Raw genomic sequence first — 17,234 nt, 5'->3', positions numbered from 1 at the left:
TCTCCACATGAGTCATCGTTATGATTACTTGGGCTAAGGGGCAGGGAGAGGAGTAGCTGAGTAGACAGAAGAATGGCAACAGGAACTCATGTCAGATGATAAGCAGCTGTCAGATCCTTCTTTGCTAACTCTGGAATCCAGTTCCTTCATAAGGACTGTAGAAAGAAGAGTTCACTGGAAAGTCCTGGGAGGAAGCTAAGAAGTGAGCCTACATGAAAGTTTGTGTCTGGAGACTAGAGGGCTTCCCCAGGCCTTGTGAGGCAATGCCTGACCAAACCCCTGATGCTGTCAAGAAAAAGGGACATCTGGGAGGAATGAGACAGGACTTAGACATAGGAATAAGAAACACGTGCTGGGCGGTGGTGGCACACGCCTTTAATCCCAGCACTCGGGAGGCAGAGGCAGGCGGATCTCTGTGAGTTTGAGGCCAGCCTGGTCTACAAAGTGAGTTCCAGGAAAGGCGCAAAGCTACACAGAGAAACCCTGTCTTGAAAACAACCCCCTTCCCCCCCCAAAAAAATGTAAGTTAGTTGGGTGGCATACTCCTTTAATCCCAGCACAGGGAGGCAGAGCCAGGTGGATCTCTGTGAGTCCAAGGCCAGCCTGGTCTACAGAGCAAGATCCAGGACAGGCATCAAAACTATACCGAGAAGCCCTGTCTTGAAAAACCAAAACAAAAAAAAGACGTAATTTGGGGACTGAAAGTTGAAATCGGGCCTGATGCTAGGCTGTGCTGCCACATGCAGTCTTCCCTGTGTGTAGTTCTAACACGTAGGATAAGGCCCAGGGCCATAGCTGGGTCCCTGTGATCAAAGGTTCAGGTGGGAGAAAGCTAGAGAAGCAGAGATGACCCAGATGAAGTCTACAGTGGGCTGAGCACCATCTGGGCACAGCCCCTTGGATCCTTGGTCTTCTCTCCCAACCTGAAACAGACCCATGCAGCAGAGGTAGATTCTGAAATGTTCTCAAGTTTTATTTCCTCTCCCAAGTTTGAGGCAACTTGCTGTAAACTAAATCATCAACCAACCCTGGGGTAAGAATTCAAAGAGTCATATCTAGATGCTCTTCTCAATAGGCAGGGATGGAGAATGCTAATCCCATTTTGCCTGAACAGACTCACATTTTGCTGACAGGAGCTCATACATGGACATAGTCAGATGCCAAGTGCAGAAAGAAGTCAGGAGTTCTTCATGACATAGTGTGTTGTGTGGGTGTTCACCTTTGTATGGCTCAATTCCACAGTGTTATGCTGTAGAGGAAAATTCATGAAAATGCAGGTCACTGAGTAGTGGTGATGAATAGCCCACTGCATATTCATCCACCTGCATTCCAAACCCAGAAACCTACAACATGGTCCTGCCTCTGTCACTCTTGTCTCTTAGATCAGGTTCTTCTATGTCTTAGAATTTAGAAGCCTTAAATGCCAACGGGATTGGGGGGGTTGGAATTAAGGGCTCCTGTCTACTGTAAGGGCCTCAGGGCTAGCCCTTCCAAACTTACAGGTGGCCTGAATACAGCTGCCATTGCTGCTTGTAGAAAACAAAACTTGTTTTGTGAGGGGTCATGGAGGCAGCGGGGCCATGACAGCCTAAAGGAACCAGCAAATCTGGGACATGGGGAGGTATCTTGAACCTCATGCAGACCACAGGACCACAGGGCTGGATAAACTAAGAGGAAGGGATTTGTGCAAGAGGACCAACTGCCCTTGTAGGTCAGTGTCCAGAGGGATCTCTGACCTGTAGGTACCAGGAGCCAGGTCTTTAGGGCCATAGTCATCTTAGTAATAGATACTTTCTTATTTTTACATGATTTACAAAACACTGTTAGCACACAGGACTGGGAAAGTGGTGTTCCCTTTAGTAAGACTGCAAAACTAACGGGCTTTTAATTCCCTCAAGAACAGACCACAGATGGCTCAGTGGGTAAAGGTGCTTCCTATGCAAGCCTGTTGACCTGCATTTGATCTCCAACCCTGTAGAGTTGTCGTCTGACACGCAGACCATGGCACACATGAACACACTGATAGCCCCCAGTCTTCTCACCGTTCCTCCTTGGTAACTTTCTCCACATCACAGCAATGACCACAGCTCCAAGGAGAACCAGGCCAGCAGAGATGACCACAATGGGGTTTGTGTGCTGAAGAGGTGGAGCTGGAAGTGAAAGGAAAGCGAGGCCTTGGCTCTACTCAGGGTCTCCAGAGGGTTCCCGTTTCCTTGACAGCCTGCCCCTCCTTACCCCATCTCAGGGTCAGGGGCTCAGGCAGCCCCTCATGGTGCACATGGCATGTGTATCTCTGCTCCTCCCCAGAAGGCACCACCACAGCTGCCCACTTCTGGAAGGTTCCGTCCCCAGAAGGCCTGGTCTCCACAAGTTCCATGTCCTGGGTCTGTTCCTTGCCATCCCTCTGCCAGGTCAGGGTGATGTCAGCAGGGTAGAAGCCCAGGGCCCAGCACCTCAGAGTGATGTCACCTTCAGGTCTGGGATGATGGGTCACATGTGTCTTGGGGGGATCTGAGAATTCAGAGGTTCAGAGACTATTACCTTCACTGAAATAGTGGGCTCATGTGACCATCCTGAGAATGGACAGGACACGAGGTGGGAAAGGAGACATAAAACTCAGGCTTCTAGGATACCCTCTGCCTTGGAAAATCCTAGAATTAGTTCGAACCAGCCCAGGGTAAGAGGCCCCAAGTCTCTGAAAGAGACATTGGGTTCTGACCTGGAGGGGAGGCTAGGCGACTTAGAAAAACGTGACCAAATTTCCAAAGACACTGGAATGGGGCAGAAAACAAAGTGAATCTCCAAATAATGTCCAAGGCTGCTGGAGGGTTGGCGCAAACTGCTCATTGGTCAGTTACTGCAGCAACTGAATTCTCCCATCCCGGAGAGCAAGACAGGGCTTCTTGAATTGTCCAGAGAGAACCCAAGAAGATTCACCCAGACTAGACCAGACTAGGGAGGGAGGTGTCCTCGCAGGAGACCCGAAGCAGGGAGGTCTACACAGGGACTCGGGTGTTTGCTGCCACTCAATACCTGCACGTTGCAGCAACTCTTTCCCCTTCTCCAGATGGCTGCGGAGCCACTCCATGCATGTAACTTTCAGGTAGGCCCTGTGGTGCTCTGCCTCATTCGTTGCCTCATATTCGCGCTGGGTAATCAGAGCTACCTTGTTTGCCGCAGTCCAAGAATGGAGGTCCTCGTTCAGAGAGATGTGGTCGGCTCCATCATACGCTGTCTTGTAGTACCCGCTGAGGAAGCGCCCATCACTGCCCATATAGCAGCCACGCATGGACTGGATGGTGTGGTACCCTGGAAGGCAAAAGTAATAAGCCCCAGAGGCCTGGCCCCGCCCGCTACTCTTAGACCCGCCCCATGGAGGCCCACAAGCGGTTGAGAGTCTTCCGTGGAGACGGGTGAATTTCTCTAGCTCTGGGATCGAGGAGATGCACCTGGCAATAGCCCTGGGTTTATGAGACGGGCCCACTATTTGGGGGCTATCCAAGCCACACAGGGCCAAGTGGCCCATACAGGGGTCACTCACCTGCTTCGCTCTGGTTGTAGTACCGCAGCAGAGTCCTCAGATTCTTACGGAAAATCTGCGCGTTCGCCTTGGCGATCCGAGTCTGCCGCTCCCAGTACTCTGGCCGCTTCTCCTCCATCCACCGCGCCCGCGGCTCCTCTCTAGGGGCCGTCGCATCGCTGTCAAACCACACAAAGCGCGTGTCGTCCACGAACCCGAAGGCGATGAACCGCGGTTCCCTGTGTCCCGGCTGGGTCATGGCAGTGCCGAAATAACGCAGCGAGTGCGAGTGTGAGCCTGGGGGAAGCAAGAAGCTGACGGCGGCTCCAGCTTCCTGCCAGGATCCGGAGCTTTTGTGCCGGCCGGGAGGGGAGCAGGGCGCGGGGCTCGGGACGCGGGGACGCGGCTTCCCCGGGGCTGCCCCTGCCCTCCCCGCAGAGTCGTTTCCCTCCCGACCCCGCACTCACCCGCGCGGGTCCGGGTCGGGGCCAGGGCGGCCGCCAGCAGCAGGAGTAGCGCGCACGGCGCCATCACCCAGAGATAGAGATCTGGGGAGCATTTGAGCTCTGCGCGTTTTTTGGAACCCAGAACCTCCTACTGGCGTCTGCAGAAACCGGACACCCAATGGGAGTGGGAAATACCCTCGCGTCATAAGTGTCTAGGCAGAAGAATCTGACTCAGTTTGGGAGACCAGGAAGTGAAACTCGTAGGAGGGGGCATCTCCAGGGCTGGGCTTCTAGCCACCTGACATCCTGACCAGGGAGGGACCTGGCCTTTTGTCCTTCCTCCCCCTCTTCCATCCAGCCCGAAGAGCTTTCCTCATGTTCTCTCCGACTTCAGGTCAAGAGTTGTCTTGGTCAGCTGTTCTCAGACTTCCTGGTCTCAGGATCTCCATGGGCTCTGAGGATTTAACGAATTTCCCCAAGGAAAACACGTTTTTGTGAGTTATATGTGTAAATAATATTAGAAACTAAAGTCTTTTAAAACATATTCCATTGACTTAGAATACTAACAGATCCATTGTGTTGACAAAATAAAACCTTACAAGAAATACTCATTTTCCAAATGAACAGTCTGAAGTGTGGGTCTTTTTGCACTTCACACGTTTCCAAGTCTTTCTCTTCATCTGTTTCAACAGAAGACTGGCTGATTTTCATATACACTTAACCTGTCATTCTTGTTGAAGAATATGAAACAGCTTGCCTTACCCAAATATGTAGGCGGAATATTTTAATGCTGTTATCAGATAATTGTGGATACTCATCTTTGATACCACAGTAAAATAAAAATGTATTAATAGTTATTTAGACAGGGTTCATGAATTCTACCTTGGACTTGAAGTGAAGAAGGAGTGTTGATTCTGTTTCTGGATGTGTGGCCAGCTTCATGTGCAAATCTGTATATTACCTTAAATAAAGTGATTGCCAATAATGTACACATATGTGCATATAAACCTCCTGTAATGTTTACAGTTACTATAATTTTCACTCTGTAGTTTGAAGTAAGACACAGGTGAGATTTCAATCTAGAGTGGGTTTAGAGAGAAAGCAGCATTTGAGATTTACATTAAACTAAGAGCTATTTTCCATACCTACTCTTAGGCTTTGTTCCATGGAAGAGAAGTTACATTCATCTCCCAATATTACATCTCACAATTGTATATATATAATATATCTGGAGACCTGCTCCAGTAGCAGAGTGTTCAGAGTGTTTTTCTGATATGCTCGAGACCCTGGATTTGAACCAGAGCATTAGGCTGCTGGGGGAAAATTGCCATCATCATTCCTGCTTGGCTATGGGCTTGTGTGCTGTAGAACTATTTACAACATATAAAATGTGCACCACAAAGATAGGATAATGGAGTATTTTCTCTAGATTTGCCAAATACAAATAGACTAGACACTGGGAATGTAATTCTTACCTGATAATTGTTCTTATTGTATATAGTTTTACTATGTTAGAGTCAAAACCTTCCCTTTTTATTTAGACAAAAGGGGAGAAATGTTGTGGGATATTTGATCACAGCATGAGACACCCAGAGACTGTACTAATAAAGTTAACCTTGAATCGGGGCAGAGTCAGCTACTAGTTAAGAATTAGTCATAAAGACTGTGGAGGAGCTAGGATACAGCTAAAAAGGCACAGGAAGGAGTAGGGAGGGACGTGGAGATTCATGGGCTTCTTGTCAGCCCCTTTTTGGTCTGGAAAGTGTGGAGAGAAGGTCAGCAGGTTGCTCCTCCACCACTTCTTTGATTTATCAGGTTTTCACCCCAATATCTGACTCCCGAGTCTTTATTGGTAATAGAAAAACTAAGGTAATATAACATGGCTCAGTTGTTAAAAAGCACTTGTTACTCCTGCAGAAGACCTGAGTTTGATTCCCATCAACCACATAGAGATCTGATGCTTTTTCTGACATTTTGGGGGCACCAAACATTCACATAATATGCAGACATACATGCAAGCAAAACACTCAAAACCATTAAATAAATAAATCTCTTAAAAATTAAGAAAGAGAATTAAGGCACTGGGGCATGTCATGCATAGAATCAGCAATTATTTTGAACAATTTTTCATTTTATGTATATGGGTGTTTTGTCTGCATGCATGTCTTTGCACCACATGTGTTCAGTGCCCGAGGGGACCTGAAGAGGTTATTGGACCCCCTAGGACTGGGGTTACAGATGGTTGTTAGCTACCATGTGGGTGCTGGGAATTGAACCCAGTCCTCTAGAAGAGCCATCAATGTTCTTAATCATTGAGACATCCCTCCAGCTCAAGAATCAGCAATTCTTACCATATTTTCAATCCAGAATGTTGTGCTTAAAAAGGTTTTCTCCGCATGTCACTTCAGAGTCAGTTCACCTCAATTTAGTCTCGGAAGGTCTCTTGAGGCAAAAGGTGTGACTTAGGGCACAAGTGGATGTCTTCCTGGAAATCAATGTGTTGTTCCATCTGACCCAAGAATGGGGTATGGACAGCTTTAAGGGGATCTTTGCACAGGTGTGGTCATTAAACACTATGTAGGTCTTGAGACTGGACAGAAGCCTCAGCAGTTAAGAGCACTGGGTTTTATTCTGGAGGACCTGTGTTTGGTTCTTAATGGCTCCGTAAGATTTCACAGCTGTCTGTAACCCCAGTTCCAGGGGACCTGTGGCCCCCTTCTGGCATCCATGGACACTGGGCATGCAAGTGGTGCACAGACAGGCATACATGCAGGTAAAGCATCCATGAAGATAAAAACTATGTTGGTCTTTGGCTAGTGAAAGTGAAGGAACATGGGTAGCATGCAAAGCTAAAGAGCAGAGTGGAGCAGCCCAGTGGCCAGCACTGCTTCAGGGAGTCCTTTGGTCACCCGCAGGAACGATGGCAGTAGCAGTTGGATGCAGAGTAGAGACAGCTTCATGCTGCATGTGTAGCAGCCAAGGAGTTTTGTTCAGAGACCTCTACTCAGGCGAAGATAAGATTCTTAACTTGGGGGGAAAAAGAATTTAAGAACCACCAGTATGAAGCAAAGTTCAAGTTTATTTAGGAGGGGGCATTACCAGATTTGAACATGAATAGAAAGGGAGGCACACAGAAAAGGACAGAGAAGATCGAAAGATGGGTTTCACCTTCTCAAGGCAGAGCTGCTGTCTCAGTCGTTTTGCTCTGGTTGTGTTTACCCACTAAGCAAACCACGGAAAGAGTTTACCAAACAAAATTACCAAAATATCCACGTCCTTATTATTTTCAAGAACGAAGAATAAATATATAGCTCATTGGAAACTAAAGTTCAGTCTCTAATGGAAGTTACCCAAGGCCTGCCTGTCCTGGATCAGGAGAGATGACTGGGGAGGCACACATGTCAGTGTGGAGAGGAGTCATGCTCAGGTCTGGGCTGAACTCACTTCCTTATGCCATGCTGACAGGAGACAGACACCTGGACACAGTTAGATGCCAGTTGCAGAAAGAAAAGTCAGGAGCTTTTGAAGTCACACAAGGTAGGTGTCTCATACTACAGAAGAAAATGAGAACAAATTCTGAGTGAAGATTGTGATACTGAACAGGCAGCCATACTGAAGAAAAAAAAAAAGAGAGATCAGTGTAGGGAGTGACCACTGCTCAGCAATGTGTTCTCTGAATACTCCTATCCTCCTGGGAGAGATGCATCAGACCCCTGAGCACTGTCCCTGGCTAGGGCAGTATAGAATAAGACGTGTCGAGAGTCCACAGCAACGGGGCCAAGAGAGAAATGTGTGACCACCCCCACCCTGTCGACCCTTACAAGGGTCTCAGGAACCACCTTCCACTTAATTATTGGCAGCCAAATTATAGACGCCTCTTTCCCACCTGTGGGAAGAACCAGCCACTGAGAGACCGGGAAGCAGTAAAGTCACGAGAACAGGAAGAAATTCCTAGTCTAATCCCAGGGAAGTTTCTAGAACTGTGACTGCAGCTCCATGGAAGGAAGAGGAAACACAATAGAAGACTGTACAGAAAGAAGACTAACTGGCCTTCTGTGGGTTTGTTCTCAGTAGGGACTTTTTCTGTGACATCTGTCTGTGGGGAATCAGAATCAGGTCTCCATCAAGAGGATGATGAGGCTATCCTTTATATCCTTTATGCTTTACAATAGAGTTAGTCAGCACAGAGGCCCCACCACATCCCCAGGTGTGTGGATACAACCTCTCTTATGGGGCAGGGTACATTTATAGCTTGGGCTTGAAATCCCTAGGGAGATAAGAACTCAAACCCTGCCCCTTCCTTACCTTTATTTCTTCCATACCAGAAAAATCACCGTGGCTCCCATAACCAAAGCTCCAAACACCAAGCCAATAAGAATTGCCATGAGGAAGAGGATTGTCTGAGAAGGCTCTGATGAGGGAGAGGAAGGAAGGGTGAGGACCCTGACCCTCGCTCTCAACCCTGATCCTGCTCTGGTTCTAAAGGGCTCATACTTTTCCTGACAATGTACTCACTCACACCCACTCCTTACCCCATCTCAGAGTGATGGGCTCAGGCAGTCCCTCATGGTGCACATGACATGTGTATCTCTGCTCCTCCCCAGAGAGAACCACCACAGCTGACCACTTCTGGAAGGTTCCATCCCCTGCAGGCCTGGTCTCTCCCAGCTCCATATGGGTGTGGTTGTTTCCATCCCTCTGCCAGGTCAGGGTAATCTCAGCCGGGTAGAAGCCCAGGGCCCAGCACCTCAGGGTGACATTCCCTCCAGGTCTTACTTGATGGGTCACATATGTTTGGGGAGGGTCTGAGGGGAACAAAATTCAGGCATTTTGCATTCCTCCTGGCCATTGAGCAGTGCTCATGTGACTGACCATCCCTGGAAAGGATGGGAAGGGAGGGGAGCAGACTCCACCCAGCAGCCTAAACTCAGGATCTGGATGATGTATTCCTTGGGAAATTTCAGAATGATCATGAGCCAGCACAGAGCAGGAGATTTTGAATCTCCCTCTAGGTAAATAGACTTCTGGTTCTGACTGAGCAGGGTCTGAGAGACTCAGCAACCCTGGAGTCAGACATCCAATGCCATTATTCATGGATAGTGAACAGGTCTGAGAGAGGCCATGATTCACAATGCAGATATGGAAGGGAACTGTTGCTTAATTGACACACTGGACTATCCTGGGAGAAGGGTGAATCCTCTGGAGAGTTTCTCCCATGTTGAGTCAGGAAACTCAGGAGTATTCTTTCCCTCTTTGATGCAAGACAGTGTAAAGTATTCCAGCTGCTCCCTGCTAAGGAGGAGGCCTCGGGAGACAGGAGTTCTAATCTCAGAAGAAGGAGTTGGCAAGCGGCTGCCTCTCTTACCAGAGCGCAGCAATGTCTCCTTCCCAAGGTCCAGGTATCTGCGAAGCGTTTCCACACACTCCCCCTGCAGGTAAGTCCTCCACGTCGTGGCCATACCTGCCTCCTCCCATCTTCGCCTTATGAATTGAGCTGCCTTGCCTTCTGCACTCCAAGAGCTCAGGTCCTCATTCAAGGTGACGTAATCGTGGCCATAGTAGGTGAACCGATAGTGACCGCCGAGGAAGCTCCCATTATTATCCACATTGCAGCCAAGCACCTTCTGTAGGGTGTGATATTCTGCCCCACCCCCATTCAGCTACCAGTCACTGCTGCTTCTTCCCTCCTGGGATTTTGTCCCAAACTAACCCCCTATCCAGGTCATAGGCCGCGCGCGCGCACATGCGCGCGCGGCTTAATCTCAGACCTGGGAACCTGGAGAGAATTGGGCAGGACCATGAGGTCATGGAGGGGTCTAACCTTAGATCTGGGATCACTCACCGTCTTTGCTGTGTTGGTAGTAGTTCATCAGGACCTGAAGAAACTTCCGGTCATTCTGTGACTTGTGCAGGGTTTCCTCTGTCTCCCTCTCCCAATACTCAGGCGGCTCCTGCTCCATCCACGGAGCCCGGGGTTGCATACTCGCTGTCACTGCGTTGCTGTCGAATCCCTTAAACTGCGTGGTGTCCACATAGCAGACATGGATGAATCGGGCCTCCCAGATGTCTGGCCCATAGACCAAGGTGTCCAAAAGCTGCAGCCAGTGTGAGCCTGGGGACAACTCCCATTGAGACCCTGACCTTTTCTGTCTGGACCCAGGGCAGGTTGGTGGGCTGGGGAGGGAGCAGAGCTGGGGTGGTGAAGGGAGAGGGGGCCAGGGTGGTCCAGCTGTGGGGGAGCAGGGACAGCCTGGTTAGGCGATGGAGGAGATGCAGAGATGGGGATTCTCAGTGCTGCACTCTGCTCCCCCAAAAAGGCCATTTCCCTCCAGGCCCCACACCCACCTACACAGTTCTGGGTCAGGGTCAAGGCCACCAGCAGGAGCAAGTGGGCGCCGGGTCTAGGTGTCCTCATCCTTGGAGACGAGTGGTGTCTCAGACAGGACTGGTATCTCCCCACGTTGTACCGCTGATGTGGAGGAGGCTGACTGGCTTCTCTAAGAATTCCCAAAGGTGGTGACGTAGCTCTGGTGGGATGGGTCATGTAGAGATGAACTCTTGGAAAATAAATATCTAGGGCATTGCTTTCGTGCTTTGGACCCAGTTCTGTGGCCTGGTATCCCGGGATCAGGGTCTGAACACAAGTTGCCTTACCCTGATCCCTGTCCTGGTCACAACATCCCTGAGTCCTAGCCCAGAGCCCAGAAAGCCAGTAATTCTCAAACATTGGTGTCAAAATCTCTACACACACACTTAGACATTATGTAGACTTCAATGATGATTGTGCTCCTGTGGGTTATATCAATCCATATTTACCAGGTTAGGAACTAATATATCTACATCTGATTCAGTGTAGATATTAATAGCTAATTTCACGTAAGCAGGATAAAAAGAGAAAGAACTATTTTCCCAAATGAAATGATGCTGTGAGGAGATCTTTTTGGATATTTAACATTACTGCGAGTCTTCATCTTTCCCACAAAGACCATGTGGATTTTGTGTCTCCTTTTTTAACAGTTTTGTTTTATTTGAATGGCAGAGATATACAGTTTCACAGACATAGTTTAGGAGAAACAATTTTAAGATTTGGATTTATTTGTATGTATTTTTTGTGTGTCTCTGTGTGTATGCAAGGAGTGTGAACTCCTAAGATCTAGAAGAGGAAGTGGGAAACCCTGGAGCTGGAGTTTCAGGAACCTGTGAACTGCCAGGCCCCAGTGCTAGGAAATGAACTCAGGTCCTCGGCAGGAGCAGCAAGGGCTCTTCACAGCTGAGACATCACTCCAGGCCCAGCGGAAACATTTTCCTTAACATCTCCAAATGATTTTAGTTTTCTTTTGAGACAGGGTCTTCGTATGTAGCCCTGGCTGGCCTGGAGGTGGCTATGTAGACCAGGATGGCCCAGAACTCAGACATCTACCTGCTTCTGGCTCCAGATTGCTGGGATTGAAGCAATGTGCCAACAAAGTGGGTTAATCACAATTTTTTTTTTCTCTCTGATATGTCACATATTGGCACAGGCAGTGCTTTCTTAAGATTTTAACACTGTGGACTTGATACATCACTGTGTCCTTCAACATCTGCTGCACCCACATCTGTAGGAGAGTCTTGTGTATTGAATGGACACAATGTGAGTGAATGTTATTATTAATTAATTTTTTATTTTTGTTTTTTTCAGACAGGGTTTCTCTGTAGACCAGGCTAGCCTCAAATTTGCAGAGATCTACCTGGCTCTGCCTCCCAAGTGCTGGGATTAAAGGCGTGCACCACTGCTACCCGGCTAGAGTAAATGTTATTTATTTTTTTTTAATTTATTAATTTTTATTTTATGTGCATTGGTATTTGCCTGAATATATGTCTGTGTGAGGGTGTGGGAACCCCTGGAACTGGAGTTACACACAGTTTTGAGCTGCCATGTGGGTGCTGGGATTTGAACGTAGGTCCTCTGGAATAGCAGCCGGTGCTCTTAACCACTAAGCCATCTCTCCAGCTTGAGTGAATGTTATTTTAAAGTAGGATTTCTTTGACCAACTCCTTTAAGTACAAATTATCAAAAACTCAGTCTTTAATATAGCCACATATTTCATAGAGAGCTTTGGGAGCTTTAAGTGCTCAAATCATTAATGTTATCTTGAGAGCTTAGATTTTTATCTTTGTTGGAGTCAACTGGGGAAGAGATTGGTGGGTGCTGAATTGACTTATACTTTTAGAGGAAGACAATACACCTCTAAATATATTGCAAAGGAGTACAGAGAGGCAGGAAGAAGAGCTCCACCAGCTGTGATGTGGCAGTGGATTCAGGTGCATTTTAAGAAATAGTTATCTAGTTAGGCAGTTTTTATTGTCAGCTTTCTGGAACAAGATCCACTCCATGTGAATGAGGAGAGTCTGGATTAGCTGGTGTACAGTTCTGTTAAGTTAGCAAGAACCTCTGTTCACATCATTTCCAGTGATGCATCTGAGTTCAGTCCTGGTCAGAAGCTCTGGTCACAGGGCTGGAGATGCTGGCTTGAGATGTCAGTTTCCAGCACTCTGCTGCCAGCGACTTGGCTGAAGGTGAGGTTTTCCATTAGGGGGCTCGGGACAAGCTTATGGAGAGTCCCTAGTGAGAACCTGTTGTCTGATCTCTTATTTATGGCCTTCTGTCTGCTGCTGGCAAAAGTTAGTCAGTGGATCATCTAGAGCAGTGGTTCTCAACCTCCCTAATGCTGTGACCCTTTAATACAGTTCATCACATTATGGTGCCCCCCATAAAACTATTTTCCTTGCTAATTCATAACTGTAATTTTGCTACTGTTACAAATTGCAATATAAATATTTTTGGAGGTAGAAATTTGTCAAAGGGCTCTTGATCCACAGGTTGAGAACTGCTGATCTAGAGGGATATGGTTAGGTCACTGTTGAGAATGTGGTCATATTTAAGTATGTAAGTCTATGGAATTCTAATTTCTCTTTGTTTTTATTAAATTGGCATGGATTCCACGAACATGAGGCTATTACACTTCCAAACCATTTTATTGTTTGTATGTATTAATAGAATCCTTCTAATGGAGCAGGGCAGGATGGGACATGTGGTTTTCCCAGCACTTGGGAAGCAGAGGAGTTCAAGGCCTTTCTGAGCTAGATTCTTTTCTTGAAAGAAAAAAAACAACAAAAATTCACATAGTAATTTTACACTTCCTGTCTACAGATCTCATCTGATAAGTTACTGCAATCTTTTATAGACAAGGATAAATAGACATGCTTTAGAGTGTCTCAAATGAGCTAAGTGTCATGCTACACCCAAGTAAAGTCAGCACTTGGGAGGTGGAGGCAGGAGGATTAGGAGTTCAATGTGAAGATCTATGATGGAGGGGGAGACACATGCACAGTCTGGTAGAATCTCCAGAGCACGAACCAGGGAAAGTTGGACAATGTATCAGAAGAGGTGAGTGATGGCCAGAAATCTCTAGCTTATTATTTCTTATTATTATTATTTCTTATTATTCTTATTTCCAAAGAAATATAGGAAATGTTATAGAACAGAACAGGAGAAAAGTCCTCCTGCATGTACTTAAACTAAACCTCACGTCATGATCCTAAAGGTCAACTTGGTGGGTAGCCGCTGTGTGTGTGTGTGTGTGTGTGTGTGTGTGTGTGTGTGTGTGTGTGTGTGAGACTGACCTCTTTGTTCCTCTTCCCTGTCCCCAAACCTCTTTCCTTTGCTTTACTCTGTTCTCACCCCTTCAATAGGCTTATTGTAAATGGGTGGTCAAGACTAGCTTATCAGGGCTGCCAGAAACCAGGTTTTGACCCCAAAGACTTCTGTTGACAATACCATCAGGTGCCTTCATGTGGAACAATGACAGAAACACCCCCTGCTGCTGTCAGAGACAGGGAACAGACACAGGAGAGTGACACCTGACTCATATGCAGTACGGGGACATACTGTCTAACAGTCTAACTCTGCAGAGGCATGAAACAAAATCTGATGGGGCTGGGACACACGGGAACTCATGAATAATCTGCCAGGAATAAGCTGGGGTGATTTGGATGAAAACTATCGGAAGTAGTGAGTGATGGCTAGAATCCTGTAGCTTATCAGCAAAGTATAAAAGGAAACCTAACCAAACAGAAGGAAGAAGTCCTGAGTTCATGAAGGGATTGGTGGGTCTAGGTTCCTCTCCTGGTGGAAGGGACCAGAGCTGTGGGAGAGACAGAAGGCCCCTGGGATCTCCACTGCTCTCTCAGGAACAGACATTTTAAGGTGGGAGAGAGGGCACAAGGGAGGTGAAAGCTGCGAGCATCCACAGCAGGAGAGACCCTGGAAAACCATCTGCCCCCAGTCCCCAACCAGAACAGCAGCCGAGTGCCATTTTCCAAAGACTTCTGCTGAGCTGGTGGCTGTTTAGCCTCAGACCCTCCAGTAACTACACTCTCAGGACAGTCAGAGCCCGTGCATGGAACTACATACCAAAGCCCGCCAGGGTTCCCATACACAGTAAGGAAGACACCTTGAATCATACCATGCAGAATTCAGCGTGGTAGAAATCTGGTCAGAACCAGAGTCTGCACAGACACGTGCCATGTGTGTGCTCACTAACGTCAGGAAGGTCCTCACAGAGGCCAGGTCAGTATTCAGACTGCCAAGGGCATGGCTTGAGTGTGAGCAGCATCTGAGACACGACCCATGAGGGACTGCCTAGTGTGGACTAGTGTGCCTAGTGATGTGGACTGCCACATCACATCTTCAGCGATGTGAAATTGCAAAGGACTGCCCAGGGATGCAGCAGATATCTAGGAACCCAGAAAGGAATACCAAGGGCATCAAGGCTGCAAATAGCAAGCAGGTGACTTTATATCCCGCACAGCTCTCCTCTCATCTATTCCTCCTCTATTTATGATGCACTCGGTTTCACACTGCCGCTGTATTGTCTCCAAAGACAATGCATTTAGTGCAGCAAACACAGATTCTATAAGGTTATTGAACATCATTTTCTCTATAGATTTTACTCATTTTTAGTACATGAATTAATCATCCACCCTGGCAATAAATTGCAAAAACCATATACACATCCTTCTTTTCAAGAAGGAAGTATGAAGTTGTAGTTCAATGAAATCTAAAGTTCAGTAAGTGATGGAGATTTCTAAGCTGGCCTCTGCTGAAAGAGAGGGATGGCTGAGAAACATCGAGACTCACTGTAGGGAGAGCTCAGTGCTCTGGGCTGGACTGGGTTCCTCCTTGAGAACATTGTGCTGATGGGAGACAGATACTCTGAGTCTGATGCCAATTACAGAATGAAAAACCAGGAGCTCTTGAAGGAACACCGGGGAAGGGAGAACCAGAAGAAATCCTCTATGGTTCAGTCCAACACAAGGCTCTGTCCCATCATGTAAAATAAAATAAAAACAAAAACAAAAAACAAGGAATAAATTCACACCCGTGTCTGTGAGTGGTGACACTCTGAGGAGCCCATCGCATGCTCCAACTGTCTCAGTCCTGAAAAATCAGGATTACTGTCCCACAGGCCCTGCAGGGTCACATCTTTATAAAGTTTTGACAGGAGCCTAGCATTGGTCTTGCCTGGGAAAAAGCAAAACATGACTGGATCAGGCCTGACAGGAGATGGGACTAAGCGTCCACGCGTGCGTGTGTGTGTGTGTGTGTGTGTGTGTGTGTGTGTGTGTGTGTGTGTGTAATGGTAGCCTTCGCTCCCCCATGGACTCCTGCCTGCTGTTCTACCCACATCTCAAGGATCAGACCCCACAGTACTTACCGTCAGCCTGAACAGAGGTTTCTCATACTTCACCTTTGGGAAGAAAACATTTTGTGAGGGTCCAGGTAGGAAGCAGACTTTATTTTTTTATTTTATTTTTTTAAATTTATTTATTTTTATTTCACGTACACTGGTGTTTTGCCATGGGTGTTGGGTCTCAGGAACTGGAGTTACAGACAGTTGTGAGCTGCCATGTGGGTGCTGGGAATTGAACCTGGGTCCTCTGGAAGAGCAGTCAGTGCTCTTAACCACTAAGCCATCTCTCCAGCCCCAGACTTTATTTTTAAACTATTTATGTATTTGTTTATTTTTACACCTGTTTATACCCACCTAAGCACATTTTTAAGCATACAGTTTAGAGTTTTTTTCTGGTTGTTATGCCCAGATTGTGGGGACCCCCAAAAGACCAAATCTACTATGTAAAAGCAAAGAGACTTTATTTTCAAGCTCAGAGCTTGGACTGTCCAACGCAGCAGTGAGAGCAGAGAACCCAGAGTCTAGGCAGGGTGGGGTTTTTATCATAGCAGAGGTTGGGTGAGGGGATTTCCAGGGTTCAGGACCTTGATTGGCTGACATTTGACTAGGGGTATATGGAATGTTTGGAATGTCAGGTATATCCCCTTAGATGCAGACCCCACTGGGTGGGGTCAGCTTATGGCTTTTCTTGGGTCCAGGTGTTGCCTGCCAGAAGCTGTGTGGTCAGTCTGTTTTGGGTCCCCCCCCACCCCGAAACAGTCGGGACCTGACTTTCTAAGCACCTGCAGCTGCACACTTGCTGTGGTCTTTGATGCATGAACCAAACCTTAAACTGCTAGCTGGCAGCTAAGCCCTCCCCCCCATGGCCACATGGCTCCACCTAGCACATGGCCTGGCAGCCGGCTCCACCCACTTTGGTGAGAGTGGAGCCCCACGCCTGTGGGCCATGGCCTGGAGCCGGTCTATCTGCCCTAGCTTGGGAGGTTTCTGGGTCCACGCTGCAGGAGGCATTTCTACTCAATCTCCCGCTACCCAGTAGTGCACAGCCTGCTGCTCATAAACCCCATTCAAGTGCTTGGTAGCAGGGCCTCTTAAAAGAGCTGTGCCTCTGTATGCCGTGAGCACCTAGCCTCCTTGCAGCTTTTCCCAGCCTTTTCAGGCCCTGTGCAGATTTACCTGCTGGACGCTGGGTGACATTTGCAGCAGTGCTTTTTTGTTGGGACTGCCAGTCTGCAATAATGGCATAGAAGCTTATTATTAATTATGAAAGCTTGGCCTTTAGCTTAGGCTCGTCTCAACTAGCTTCTATAACTTAATTAACCCGTTTATATTAATCTATGTCCTGCCACATGGCATTGCCTCTCTTCCACCTCACACCTCCTGTTTCCTTTCTGTGGCTGTTGACTCCGCCTTTCTTCTTCCTGGAGTTCTGTCTCTGCCCGGAAGTCCCGCCTTATACCTCCTGCCTAACTTTTGGCCATTCAGCTTTTTATTACACCAATCATAGCAATACATCTTCACACAGTTTACAGATAT

The 17,234-nt window shown here is 47.5% G+C and overlaps 2 protein-coding genes and 1 long non-coding RNA gene across 4 annotated transcripts; all 3 read right to left on the bottom strand.

The window, feature by feature from the left end:
• Positions 1 to 948: 948 nt before the first annotated feature.
• On the bottom strand, positions 949 to 7,575 carry LOC143266706 (class I histocompatibility antigen, Gogo-OKO alpha chain-like). 2 transcript variants are annotated; one of them, XM_015990721.3, is made up of 6 exons: positions 3,988 to 7,575; positions 3,542 to 3,817; positions 3,034 to 3,309; positions 2,236 to 2,511; positions 2,043 to 2,150; positions 949 to 1,249 (listed from the first exon to the last, which is right to left on the bottom strand). In XM_015990721.3, exons 1-6 carry the CDS (start codon positions 4,049 to 4,051, stop codon positions 1,245 to 1,247), a joined length of 1,005 nt encoding a protein of 334 aa, XP_015846207.1. In that variant the 5' UTR covers positions 4,052 to 7,575; the 3' UTR covers positions 949 to 1,244. The 2 variants fall into 2 exon arrangements, with proteins under 2 accessions (XP_015846207.1, XP_042122573.1); XM_042266639.2 differs by having other exon boundaries at positions 949 to 2,150.
• Positions 7,401 to 10,381, bottom strand: LOC102904745 (H-2 class I histocompatibility antigen, Q10 alpha chain-like). The gene is made up of 6 exons (XM_076558057.1): positions 10,312 to 10,381; positions 9,809 to 10,195; positions 9,332 to 9,607; positions 8,499 to 8,771; positions 8,272 to 8,377; positions 7,401 to 7,517 (listed from the first exon to the last, which is right to left on the bottom strand). Exons 1-5 carry the CDS (start codon positions 10,379 to 10,381, stop codon positions 8,274 to 8,276), a joined length of 1,110 nt encoding a protein of 369 aa, XP_076414172.1. The 3' UTR covers positions 7,401 to 7,517; positions 8,272 to 8,273.
• A 3,909-nt stretch (positions 10,382 to 14,290) lies between these two features.
• Positions 14,291 to 16,930, bottom strand: LOC121824881 (uncharacterized). The gene is made up of 3 exons (XR_013046823.1): positions 16,875 to 16,930; positions 15,723 to 15,755; positions 14,291 to 15,326 (listed from the first exon to the last, which is right to left on the bottom strand). It is a non-coding gene; the product is annotated as an uncharacterized LOC121824881 (long non-coding RNA).
• Positions 16,931 to 17,234: the final 304 nt, after the last annotated feature.

Source organism: Peromyscus maniculatus, chromosome 21, assembly GCF_049852395.1.
Source record: "Peromyscus maniculatus bairdii isolate BWxNUB_F1_BW_parent chromosome 21, HU_Pman_BW_mat_3.1, whole genome shotgun sequence".
Lineage (NCBI taxonomy): Eukaryota > Metazoa > Chordata > Mammalia > Rodentia > Cricetidae > Peromyscus > Peromyscus maniculatus.
The sequence above is the reverse complement of the archived record's forward strand: the minus strand, read 5'-3'. Positions and strand labels throughout refer to the sequence as shown.

Excerpts from the sequence above, each read along its gene's own strand:
- LOC143266706 (XM_042266639.2), bottom strand. The coding sequence starts at position 4,051 with ATGGCGCCGTGCGCGCTACTCCTGCTGCTGGCGGCCGCCCTGGCCCCG. Across the intron at positions 3,310-3,541 it reads CTACAACCAGAGCGAAGCAG|GGTACCACACCATCCAGTCC; the intron begins GTGAGTGACCCC and ends TTTGCCTTCCAG. Across the intron at positions 2,512-3,033 it reads AGAGTTGCTGCAACGTGCAG|ATCCCCCCAAGACACATGTG; the intron begins GTATTGAGTGGC and ends CTGAATTCTCAG.
- LOC102904745 (XM_076558057.1), bottom strand. The coding sequence starts at position 10,381 with ATGAGGACACCTAGACCCGGCGCCCACTTGCTCCTGCTGGTGGCCTTG. Across the intron at positions 10,196-10,311 it reads CCTGACCCAGAACTGTGTAG|CTGGACCACCCTGGCCCCCT; the intron begins GTGGGTGTGGGG and ends GCTCCCCCACAG. Across the intron at positions 8,378-8,498 it reads GCCCATCACTCTGAGATGGG|AGCCTTCTCAGACAATCCTC; the intron begins GTAAGGAGTGGG and ends CTCCCTCATCAG.